The 11,944-nt window shown below is 40.8% G+C and overlaps 1 protein-coding gene across 5 annotated transcripts; it reads left to right on the forward strand.

Annotated features, from left to right (window-relative positions):
* Window positions 1–6,166: 6,166 nt before the first annotated feature.
* On the forward strand, window positions 6,167–10,574 carry LOC135579102 (endogenous retrovirus group K member 8 Gag polyprotein-like). Of its 5 annotated transcripts, none has more exons than XM_065058161.1 (3): window positions 6,167–6,747; window positions 8,182–8,407; window positions 9,094–10,574. In XM_065058161.1, exons 2-3 carry the CDS (start codon window positions 8,300–8,302, stop codon window positions 10,219–10,221), a joined length of 1,236 nt encoding a protein of 411 aa, XP_064914233.1. In that variant the 5' UTR covers window positions 6,167–6,747; window positions 8,182–8,299; the 3' UTR covers window positions 10,222–10,574. The 5 variants fall into 5 exon arrangements, with proteins under 5 accessions (XP_064914233.1, XP_064914237.1, XP_064914236.1 ...); XM_065058165.1 differs by lacking the exon at window positions 6,167–6,747 and having other exon boundaries at window positions 6,754–8,407; window positions 9,094–9,366; window positions 10,039–10,574; XM_065058164.1 differs by lacking the exon at window positions 6,167–6,747 and having other exon boundaries at window positions 6,754–8,407.
* Window positions 10,575–11,944: the final 1,370 nt, after the last annotated feature.

Here is an 11,944-nt window from a genome sequence, read left to right on the forward strand (position 1 = left end):
CTTCATGTTATGTCAGCTGCTAACTTGGCCTATTGATGTCAATGGAATTGTGACTTACATTGGAGTATTGATCTGTGGTACTGATTCTAGTATGGATTTACACCTTTTGAGGTTTGTATTCAGAGTTAGTTCTTCATTTCAGGGTGACATTCCCCTTCAGTTACATATTATTTATACGTATTTTAGAAATTCACAAACAACAGCTGAAGTAACTTGACATATCTTAATGAAATTAAAGGCAAGTCTCTGAAAACATTCTGCAAGAGTTAACTAAATCTTTTCTTTAACCCAGAAAACTTACATGCTGAAGTCAACAGACATAACAAAATAAATACATAAACAGTTGAAACAGGTCTGTTTAACACTCTTTATGTTTGGAAAAGAGTTTGTACTTACCTTCCCTAGTTATTGAAACACTCCCCTGGATTTGCGCACATGATCTACATCTTTATGTCTTGTTTTTTATATTAGTATTTTGTAAAGTGCCATTAATATTTACTCTGAGTCAGTTTTTACTGCTTTTGATGTGAGTCAGTTTTTTACTGCTTTTGATGGTGTGGAATAGCACTTCCTTACTTGAACAGATAATATGAATTTTCATGTGGAGAGGGATAGAAAATAAAGAATACTTGTCAATTTACAAAACCCTATAATGTATATTTTACATGTTTAAACAGTGTTACTTTATATTAAAAAGTCACATACAGCATTACTCTTCAGAAACCTGGGAAAGGACAACATTCTTTCCAGAGCATATAACTGATTTCAGAGGAGCATCACATGTTACTAAGGAAACTAGGAACTTCAATTACTTTACAAAACTGCTAAACAAAACAGGGTGATGGAATGATAAAGCCCAAAATATCAGACCTAGTCGAAGATACATTCCAAACCTATTTGTTTGCCATGAGGAGACACCACTTAATCTGTACCAAACTTAATTTAAGAATATAGTATATGACTTCATGCCTGTGAATTTGTGTATGCTGAACTTCTGGCCTTCACTGCATGATGGATCACAAAAAGACGTTCTGCCTAAGCATGAGAATCCTTGACTGATAAATCTCCTCTGCTAAGTATAAAATCATGATGAGGTGGATGAGATTAAAGGTGTTCAAACCTAAGAATAGCTATACTAGTAAATGAACCGTATCAAGTAATTTAACAGTCCATTTAGCTCAGTACACTCTTCTTCATGGTGTCCGGTAGACATTGACTAGGGAAAAGTATATGAACCAAACGGTTTTCTCCTATTCTTATTCCCACATTCTGGAAATCTGTGGTGTAAGGACTTCCTGAGACAGGTGCTATAACCCTAATTTTTGTGTTTAGGAGCCCTTGAAGAATTTTTTTACATGAATAAATCTTGTTACTTTTTTAACCATTTATACTTCTGACCCCTGTACTGTCCTGAAGCAATGACATGGGAACAGAATACTGACTATGGTTTAAGACTCTTGCTCAGTGATTGGATTGAGTCCCTTCTAGCTCTTGTGTTGAGTGAAATGACAAAAAGTTTTTCCTTGTTTATCTTCTCCATGTCAGTAATGATTTTGTTGTTGCCTGTAATATCCCTTTCTTCTGTCTCATCTCCAATATCAAGATCCCTTATCTTTTAATTTTTCCTCATCTGAAATCTTCTTATTTTTCATTGGCCTTGACTGCTCCAAGGCATTATAACACAGCACAATGCACTTTCTCATCTCTTTTTCCCAGTGTTTCTATCTCATATTTTTCTAATAATGTTTCCCTCTTTGGCTGATGCTGAACACTGAACTGATGTCTTTATTGAATTACAGAACCTCTTTTTGAGAAGTAAGAGTTAATTTACAGGCCAACATTTTATGCATCTAATGAAGTTCTCTGTGTTCCTCAGTTTTCATTTATTGACACTGAATTTCATCTAATGCTTTTTTGATCAGTTACTTATCATTTAGAGCCCTCTGCCACTCTTAGTTGTCAATTCTAGTTTTCACTGCTCTGAATAACTTCGTGCCACATCATATATGAATACCATGAAAAACATTAGGACCACTTCCGATATCTTTCCATTGTGAAAGTTAACTTATTCTTTCCCATCTTTTAAGTGTTCTCATGAGGTCTTTTCTTATGCTCTGTGGTAATCTATCTCCCAACAAACAGTTGGATAAACTGCTCTGGAAATCAGACCAGCTGTAACTAAATATTGCAGTGAGAGACTGCCATGTGCTCTTGGGTTTTTCAGGAAGAATAAATCGGAAGCAAAAAAATGAAGGTTTTCAGCAATAACACCATGCATAGCAAATTGAAAATAGAGATATGGAAGTTAAGTCCATCAGTCCTGTAGTGGGATTCAGCATGAGATGATTAAACAACACAAATGATATTCAGGCAGGGATTTCAAGGAAAAAATATTACCCTCATGAATAGGAGGAAAACTGCACCTGATTTTTTATAATATTTGCCTTGCATTTTGCATAAAGTAGATTGAGAGAAGTGCCAATCATACTGCTCATGAGCTGATCAACTACTGTATTTAGGCATGTCTATAGCAATCAGGGCTTGAGAAGTAACCTGGAAAGGTTTCCTTGTGTAAGTTGCCATGAACAAAGTAATTGATATACCCCACTAGCAGCTGCAGCTTTTTTTGATTGTTCTTGGAACTAGGACAGGGAGTAGACAGTGAAATGGAGGAGCAGTCTGTGTCTAGGAGTTCTTTTACCTCTTCAGCTCCTGAGTTCTTCTTGCATTCTACAATCATGCACACATAACGTGTTGTAGAAAAGATGCTTGGGAGAAGGTAACATCTTGCCTTCAGAAAGATCCATCCTCCTTTGCAAATTGCTGTTGGCTCAGGCTGAGACCTCTGAAAGGGAATCCAGAAGCAGGCTTCAGCCTGAGTTAACTGTCACATAATGCTACAGATGGCTTGTGGGCTGAAATCCCTTGTAATGAATGATACCAAGGAGCATTGTTTCATTGTTAAGTGCCTAATCTGTTCACAGGATAATTTTGGAATCATAGTTTGAGCCACTCACTTAAAATGTGTTTGTTTTTCCTTTAGCAATGCAAATTCTTTCAGGATTTGGATTTTTTTTTCTCATCAAGGTCAGCGACGAGTGGTTGACCTGTGAGTGGAAAAAACCCCATATGTCCTCAGGTCACTAGCTTTCAAATGAGGCCATCTGCTTCAAATTGGTAGGAAAAAAATGGTAAAGTCTCTTGTTGGAAATAAATAAATTGATTCAGACATGCTCAGGAAATTGTATTGTGCTATAGGGAAAAATTCATTTATGGCCTCATCTGAAGATCACCTTCTGCCTCAAGCCACAAAGAGTCCAGAAGTAGGCTAGATAAATAGTTTCCATCAGGAAACTAATTCCATGGGGAATAGTTTCCATTGGAAATCCTGCCATTGGATGGACTGATTGGCCTATACAATAGTGTTGTACCTATAATTTTGGAGTATCTATGATTTACAGCCATTATAATCTCGTTCTAGCTAATGTCACTACAGATGCAAAACTTAGTCATACATGTGTCTTATCTTTGCTTTTAGATTTATGAAAGCTACCTTCTTTAATCTTGTAAAATAAGTCAAAGTAAGGGATGGGTCATTATGCTTTTCTTTAATTTACCCTCATATTAGGTGCCTCCTATTGCACGTGTACTTGAGTGTACCATGCCATCTCTGTGAGAGAAGTATGTTCTTGCTTTCTCCATTTCACCTGTGAGGATGAAATGTCACACAGTACATCTATGACACTGCACAAATCTCAGCCTTGGACTTCTGAGCTCCAGCCTATCTTTGTTCACTTGCCCATCCCATCTTTTGCAGGTCCAGGAAGAACAGCAGACAAGGGTAGGATGGAAAAAAGAAACTGCCTTTGTTTATAAATCTAAATATCTTGCAGAAAATTAGGTACAAACATTTTTCAATGTGTTTCAGTGCATGCCTTTTTAAAATTATCTTTTTTTGGGGGGGCAGGGAAGTAAATATAACCTAGCTAATTGAGTTATCCATATACATTTGCAGAGATGGAACTATGACTCATGAAAATTACTGGAATATATTGGTAGTAAATCCTCTTCTGGTGCATGTTGTTCTGAGGAGCAATGGTAAGAAGCATGTTGCTTTGCATCAGAGCTCTGACACACAATTAAACCTCATACTCTTTCAGGACCAGAAAAATGTTTCCAGCAGTTTCTTCATACAGGAGATCTGTAATCTGGAGTAAGAAGTTGTGAATGAAAGTAAGCAGAGATAGCATGATGAGAGTATCTGCAGACTAGGAAAATAAGCTGAGGAAAGGGCAGAGGATTCAAGTGCAGGTGTGAGAGAGCTCTACAAAGCCTGAGGGTAAGCAGGGTAAGTAAACAAACTAGAGGAAAAATATGAAGGCCCTTGAACAGCAAGGTGGCTTGCCCTTTACTATGATTAAAAGAAAATGTAGTAGTAGTTTTGGCTAAGGAGCAAAGTAGTCTGGTAACTAGAAGGGTTAGACAGCAATAGTTCAGGTATCAGCACACAGATCAAACTTGCCCAGTGGAGTGAGACTGGGATATGGTAGACTACCCCGATACAATTCCTGAGTGTTCTGTCTGGAAGAGACATTAATAAGCTCTTGTTTTAGTGATCAGGTGCTTTTTCAATGCTGCTCTTGCTGTCTCTCCTAGAGAACTGATTCTAATGTGACCCTTAGCCCTCAGGTGGAATGGGGCTGGGAATTCTTCTAGGTCGTGAGAGCACATGCTGCTGGGTGGTGAATTCCCACTGCATCCCTTCAGTTTGCCAGTCCCTTTTCAAACAACTGTGCTTCTACTACTGCCCAGGGATTTCTCTTTTTTAGAACCCTCAGTGTTACCTGAACCTGGTAAAGAAACAGAGATTCAGGCCTGTGTGATTGCAAAACAGAGCATTGGGAGGAGTGTCTAAGTCCAAGACGCAAATGTCACCTTGATAAGGCCTTTTGAACTCTATTTTTACTCTGTCTCTTGTTAAGATGTTTCTGAAATGAACCCTAATCCTAGGTTTGGGCAATGCACTGCCCACATATCCATACTCTGCACTGCTGGAAGAAGAGTTCTACCTGCATTCTTCAGTTTATTTTGGAGGACCTTTTGTCCCAGGTGTGAAAGTCTCTCTTAGCTTTCTCAAAACTGGTCCTAACCTCTCTTGGAGGCAGTGATATTTGATCCTGCAAAGTAGAAATTCAGCCCGGATGCCACAGATTTGCAAAGCATTCTGGAAAATCTTTATTGAGATAAAATTTAGTGTGTATTTGCATTTTAGTGGTGTCATTATGCTTGTCCTACTACATCTAGTACAGTATATACAGGCAGGTAAATCAGTTCCTAGCTCAAATAGCTTAATTTAAATAGACAAAAAGAACACAGATGATGTGATCAATCTTATATGTCAAGGCAGGTTGACAAGATCACAGCCTGGAGAAGAAATGACTGCAGATGTGCCCTGTTTACCACCAATCACAGAAGGAAGAGCAGAGGTATGTATAAGGGCCATCTGCACCAGCTTCTTCCTCACACTGATCCTCTTCCACCTAGACATTTCCCTCAATTATTAATAGTTTGTATTAGAAAGCAGTCCCTCCAGCATCAAGTGGATTTTGGCAGTAATGGAAATAAGCCCCAGAAATTCCAGTGCACCCAGAAAAAGACAGGCACTGTATACAGAAAAAAGTGACAGCAGAATCATCTGGGCATGAATTACAACCTCTCTTGGCAGCAACACTAAGGGACTCGAGCATCAATCAAAATGAGAAGAGCCATACCCCTTGGAGCTGGGACTCCTGACATGAGTAGCTAGTGCCAATTACAGCTAGGCAGACAGCCATTCTCCTAGTAATGCATTCCTGTTGAATAAGCCTGTATCTGTAGGCTAATGGCTTGAAATTGCTTAGAGATTTAATAAAAGCTCTGAGGAGAAAGGGAAAATAATCGTCTTTTAGATAAATGATAGGACTCTACCCAGAACAAAGGCATTTTAATACAAATGTGTTGCCATCAACGGTGGCATGTGTACTCTGCTGTAATTAGACATTTTCTACCAAGGCAACACAAAGCCAGCTGTTTGGCCCATTGTGTGTGCCTCCATTCTTTAAGTCTCGGTTGTGTGTGCTAGTCATAAGGCACAAAAGAATGGTTTCATATTGAAAATATTAAAACATGCAAATGCACATGTGGGTTATCTTGGCTGTATTTATAGGCAATGTGCTGATTTTAGTTATTGGACCTGCTGTGTTAGCATGGGAAGTTACTGGGGGGTTGTGGAAAATTACAGCCGATGGGTGTAAGAACAAAGCACAGGAACTGGTGGTTTGGCAACAGTATCTTGTTATAGTCGCGCGAAGCTTTCCTAACACGAAAGGCATGTAGTTACAAGGACCTAAGATAAGATATGCATGCTTTCTTACTAACCTATCATGAGCTCAGCTTTTGTAATATGTATGAGCTAATTAGTTGGTATACCAATCAGTATAATCCACGATAGTAGTTGTAATGTATGTAACAGTATAAAAGGATTGTGTAGAGAACAATAAAGTGGACACTTTGCTTGCATCAAGTTGCGTCCCCGTCTCTTCATCGCGGCAAATGGTGACCCCGACGTGATCTTTGGTGAAGACTCCGCCGGAGGCTGATAATCACCTATCTGGTGGCGTGCTGCGAGTCCCGCAGAACTGGGAACGCTGCTACAAGGAGCAGGGAAAAGCCGGCTACTGAAGTCATCACCCCCGTCTGGAACGAGAGGTGAGCTGCGGGAAACTAGCAAAATGGGGAATCAGACGAGTTCCCCTGAAAGAGACGTTTATGAATTAATGAAAGCTTTACTTAATAAGCATGGGGGAAAAACCCTTTCGGGTCAGGACCTCAAGCTGATCCTTAAATGGGTCCAGGTTAAGATCCCTACAGTTACTGCTTCTTCGATTTTTACCCGGGAACTTTGGGACGATGTACGGGTGAAATTATGGGATGCAGCTACCTCTGGAAATGAGGAAGCGCAACGTATGCTCCCACGATGGAGAAAAATTTTTGAGACTGTGAAAGCGCAAGAGCAGAGCCAACGAGGTTCAGAAGGGGAGACAAAGCCCTCTGCACCATCATTACCGTCACCACCCCCCTTGGCCTGTGCAGCGGGGTATCCCCCGGAGGATGATCCCTTTGATCCCGGACCTGTTGATCCCGAAAAAGAACCCGATCTTTTCCCTCCTGATCCTCATAATGTCTGGGGAGAGATCAAACGCCAAGCCTTAAAGGAGGGGGAGTTAGAGATAGCAAGGACTATAGTAGCGCCTGTTATATATCAAGGAAGGGGGGGGGCGGCTCAATGGGAAGCATTATCCTTCTCAGTGATTAAGGAGTTGCGTCGTACGGTTACCGAGCACGGGTTGTCTTCTCCTTATTTTGCAAGCCTTTTATCTTCTGTATTCGATACATATGTCATGACCCCACATGATTTAAAATCTCTCGCGCGATTGTTATTAACCCCGACGCAATATACAATGTGGGAGTCTCAATGGAGAACGGGGCTGCAGACAATTTTGTTGGGGTATGCGGGACATGCGAATGCTGCCCTAGCTGCCTTAACCATAGAACATCTTACTGGGACTGGGCAACATGCAGACCCGGCCGGACAGGCAAGGGATATCCCCCGAGAAGCCTTAGAAGCAGTCCGGGAGGAAGCGAAAAAGGCATTTCTCATGCGGCACTGTTCAATCTGTTACAAGAACTCATTTTCCTGTTAGATTCCCGCCTTCACCCTTATTTTATTATGCATGTCCGATCTCACACTTCTCTACCTGGTTTTATTGCAGAAGGGAACCGACAAGCGGATTTGCTTACGCTACCAGTGCAGGTGTTACCAGATCGATTAGCGCAAGCTCGACTCAGCCACTCCTTTTTTCATCAAAATGCTGCAGGCCTTACGTTTGTTATTAAAACAAAAAGGGGGAATAGGGGCTGCTACACCAGAGGAGCGCTTACAGAAAGCCTTGTATGTTTTTAACTTTTTGAATTGTTCCCTGTTAGACAGCAATCCTCCAGTAGTTCGTCATTTTAGCACAAACACCCTTTTTGAACCCAAGATTAAGCCGCCAGTATTGATCCGGGACCCCGAAACAGGTAAAGTGATGGGACCCTATCCCCTTGTTACATGGGGTAGAGGCTATGCTTGTGTTTCCACAGAGAGAGGTCCTCGCTGGATCCCAGCAAAGAACGTGAGACCCTTCCGAGAAACATTGCAACGGCAGTCTCCTGATAACGCTCCAGAACCTGCGTTCGATGAGGAGAACGTTGCTCCCGAATGAATTCCGTCTCAGAAACAGATAAGCGAGAGCTTCAATGTCCAGACTGCGAAGTGTGCAATTTCTGGATCCTTAGAATTTGTGCTGACTGCGAAAGACCACAGTGGGTAAATAGGTGCCGCGTAAAACGGTGGTGTGACTATTGTTTGCAGGATTATCAAGGGCTCTTACAGAGGCTGTCAGTGGAAACTGGAATTGAGGGCGATAGAACTCGCTCCTATCAGGAAAAATTAGAAAAATGGCATAGGTATATTTTTGAGCAATCAAATATTGTCCTTTGGAAAGCCATTGAATGTGATAAATCTGTTCCAGTACCACAGACCTGGGAAGTAAACCCCGATAAGTGGGAGGAAACAAAAAGGAGGTGTCGGAAAAAGAGAAACAGAAGGAAGACTAAGAGCCTGCAGGAATGGGCCAAGTATTAATCTTTTTGTTAAGTACTATAAGCTTAGGTCTTAGCTTTGATTTACATCATGTTGACCCTCGTACTAATGTGTGGCTCACGTGGGCAAATCGTACTGGGACCACAGACTTTTGTCTGTCCCTGGCGCAAGTAAGCGATCCGTTTAGAACATGTTTAATTGGGTACCCATATGTACACCTAGACGATTTTCGAGGTTACGTTAACACCCCTGATTTGTCGAATGTACTCAATTCCTCATATTGGCAATGGAGGAGAAATAACAGTGACGGATGGTGTATAAAAAGTAGCGACTGGCCAGTAGAGCAGGGAGCCATGCTCCAGCAAGGCTTAATTCAAAGGCTCAATTTCTCTAATCACTTACCGTTTCAGGAACTGACACTTTGGGGCTCCTTCCCTCCACAGGGGGAATGGGAGAACATCTCAAATCGCGAAAATTGCTCTAATATGAGTCCGGAGATTCTTCCTGTTAACGGGACTGGAGTGGTCTATTTTGGTGATAGCTGGACTGGGTATTTGATTCGAGATGGTCACAAAGAGACATTAGATTCACTGATTCATTATCAAAACGTGTCAGGTAACTCTGGTCATTGGAACATTTCGATGAATACAGGGACTAGAGATGTGGCCAATATCACTGGACAGGTAAGGTTGCCAAAAGGCTATTTCTTGATTTGTGGAGATAGAGCATGGCCCGGAATTCCTTTTAAACCTGTGGGAGGACCTTGTTATATTGGGAGACTTACGCTGTTCGCACCCCATATGAGGGACGTGCTTAATCGTTCCCTGAGCAATAGTACCAGATCAAAAAGGTCATTGCGACAATTACAACCAGATTGCGATGATCACATCAATTTAGGGTCTTTAGGATCTACTATAGCTCTGTCCCTATTTTTGCCTGGTGGAATGGCCGCAAGCAATTGGAATAAAATAAAACAATTGGCATGCTGGGCTGTCAAAGAATTTAACACGACCTCTGACATTTTGTCAGGATTAGCTCAAGATGTAGATAGCTTACGACATGTAGTCTTACAGAATCGTGCCGCCATAGATTTCCTTTTACTAGCCCACGGACATGGATGTCAAGAATTTGAAGGAATGTGTTGCATGAATCTATCTGACCACTCTGTGAGCATTCATAAACAGATTGCAGAACTACGAGAAAGGATTCACAATGTGCAGGAAGGAATGGATGGACTCGATGGGTGGCTAGCTTCTTGGGGAATTACAGGGTGGATAAAAGATTTACTTAAACAGGGAATTTTGATCCTTTTAGTAATTTGTGTATTATTACTAACGATTCCATGTATTTTGCAGTGCTTACAAAAGTCGATAACCGCTTCAGTAAATAAGATTTTTCTTGTACAAGCACAAGACCTCCCGAAAACTCCCAGTACAGAAGCAAGACGTCCTCGAACTGGTTGGGCGCCGACCTTGGGAAGAAGCAAATGTTTGAAAACAAAAAGGGGGAGATGTGGGTTATCTTGGCTGTATTTATAGGCAATGTGCTGATTTTAGTTATTGGACCTGCTGTGTTAGCATGGGAAGTTACTGGGGGGTTGTGGAAAATTACAGCCGATGGGTGTAAGAACAAAGCACAGGAACTGGTGGTTTGGCAACAGTATCTTGTTATAGTCGCGCGAAGCTTTCCTAACACGAAAGGCATGTAGTTACAAGGACCTAAGATAAGATATGCATGCTTTCTTACTAACCTATCATGAGCTCAGCTTTTGTAATATGTATGAGCTAATTAGTTGGTATACCAATCAGTATAATCCACGATAGTAGTTGTAATGTATGTAACAGTATAAAAGGATTGTGTAGAGAACAATAAAGTGGACACTTTGCTTGCATCAAGTTGCGTCCCCGTCTCTTCATCGCGGCATGCACACACAAGAAAATGGCAGGGGGGGCAGACTAGCAATCACACAATGAGCTGATTATAGAGTGCTAATAGTAAAAGCCTAATTCCTAAATTACTGTCAGATGGACCAGGTACAGCTACTCATGAGACACCTGTTTTATTGGGGCGTGAAGCAACTCCATCCAGCGTACAGCTGCAGTGTGGATAGATCCAGACACTTTTGTTGGGAGAACACAAATATTATGTAGATTAAGTGCCAGACAAGTGTGGGGTGAACTGTGTCTGCTTTACCATGTTTTAAAACTCGTTGCAGCTTGGAAATTTCTTACTGTGCTGTCTAAGTTCCACAAGCTAATGCCAAGTTCCTGCAAAAACAATACCTTCTTATAGAGAATGAGGGTTTGAAATTGCAGTGACTCATACAGAGCTTTGAAGGTTTGCTGTGTATAGGATATAATACATTTTGGCCTGAGCCCTTGTCTGGTGTAACCTGTCAAAGCTAATCTGATTTCTACCATGTGAGGATTTGTGTCTTCCTGATTTTTAATATTATCAAACAACACTGATATGAACGAGGTCTGTATAAATGCAAAAGCCTTAAATGTGCTCCCAAATACTTACAGGATTGTAAGTATTGCAGATTGCATCTACTAGTGACTGTATGCAGAGATCCTGTAAACAGTGTTGCTGAGCTATTGTATATAACAGAGCAACTGCAGAAGAAAGTACCTGCTGGGTTTCTGAGTATATCATGCTCATCCTCTGAATCCACTGATCTAATATCAATCTCTGTATAAAGGTAAGTACAGATGATGTGGTGGAAGAAGGTCATGCAAAGGCGAAAATACTCTCAGCAAATTCTTGTTGTAAGAGAGTGATTTCTTCTCACAAAATACATGCACAGCTTTAAGGTTTTCTTAGATGCCCTGAAAGATGTCAGTGCTTATTTCATTGATTTTTACTGTTGCAATGTCCCTCTCCTCAGCAGGCCAAATCCTGATTATCTCTGGTATAAGATGCAAGAACCAGGTTTTCCTATATTTTTTGTTTTCTTTAGGTTTGAGTAATAAAGAAGATATACAATTATTAATACAATGTATAATTAAATGATACTGAATGTCATCCCCTCAAATATCTATGGGATGGACAAGAGGTAAGCAAAACAGAAAAATGATTTGTGTTTTTTTCCATGTGGGTACCAAACAGGTGCTTTGAAAAGAACATCTATTAGTACTAATGGGCTTCGTTGTCAGTTTGCACAGTAGGATGGGTGAAAGTGGTGCATTCAAATCAGGAAAATAATGGGAGGGGTTTTTTAAAATTTCTTTATTTTGCATTCTTTTCATGCTGTATCTAATC

This window comes from Columba livia, chromosome 3 (genome assembly GCF_036013475.1).
Source record: "Columba livia isolate bColLiv1 breed racing homer chromosome 3, bColLiv1.pat.W.v2, whole genome shotgun sequence".
Classification (NCBI taxonomy): domain Eukaryota; kingdom Metazoa; phylum Chordata; class Aves; order Columbiformes; family Columbidae; genus Columba; species Columba livia.

Bases quoted from the DNA above. Each gene is read 5' to 3' on its own strand.
- LOC135579102 (XM_065058161.1), top strand. From the start codon at position 8,300: ATGAATTCCGTCTCAGAAACAGATAAGCGAGAGCTTCAATGTCCAGAC. The intron at 8,408-9,093 runs GTAAATAGGTGC...TTACCGTTTCAG, and splicing joins ACTGCGAAAGACCACAGTGG to GAACTGACACTTTGGGGCTC.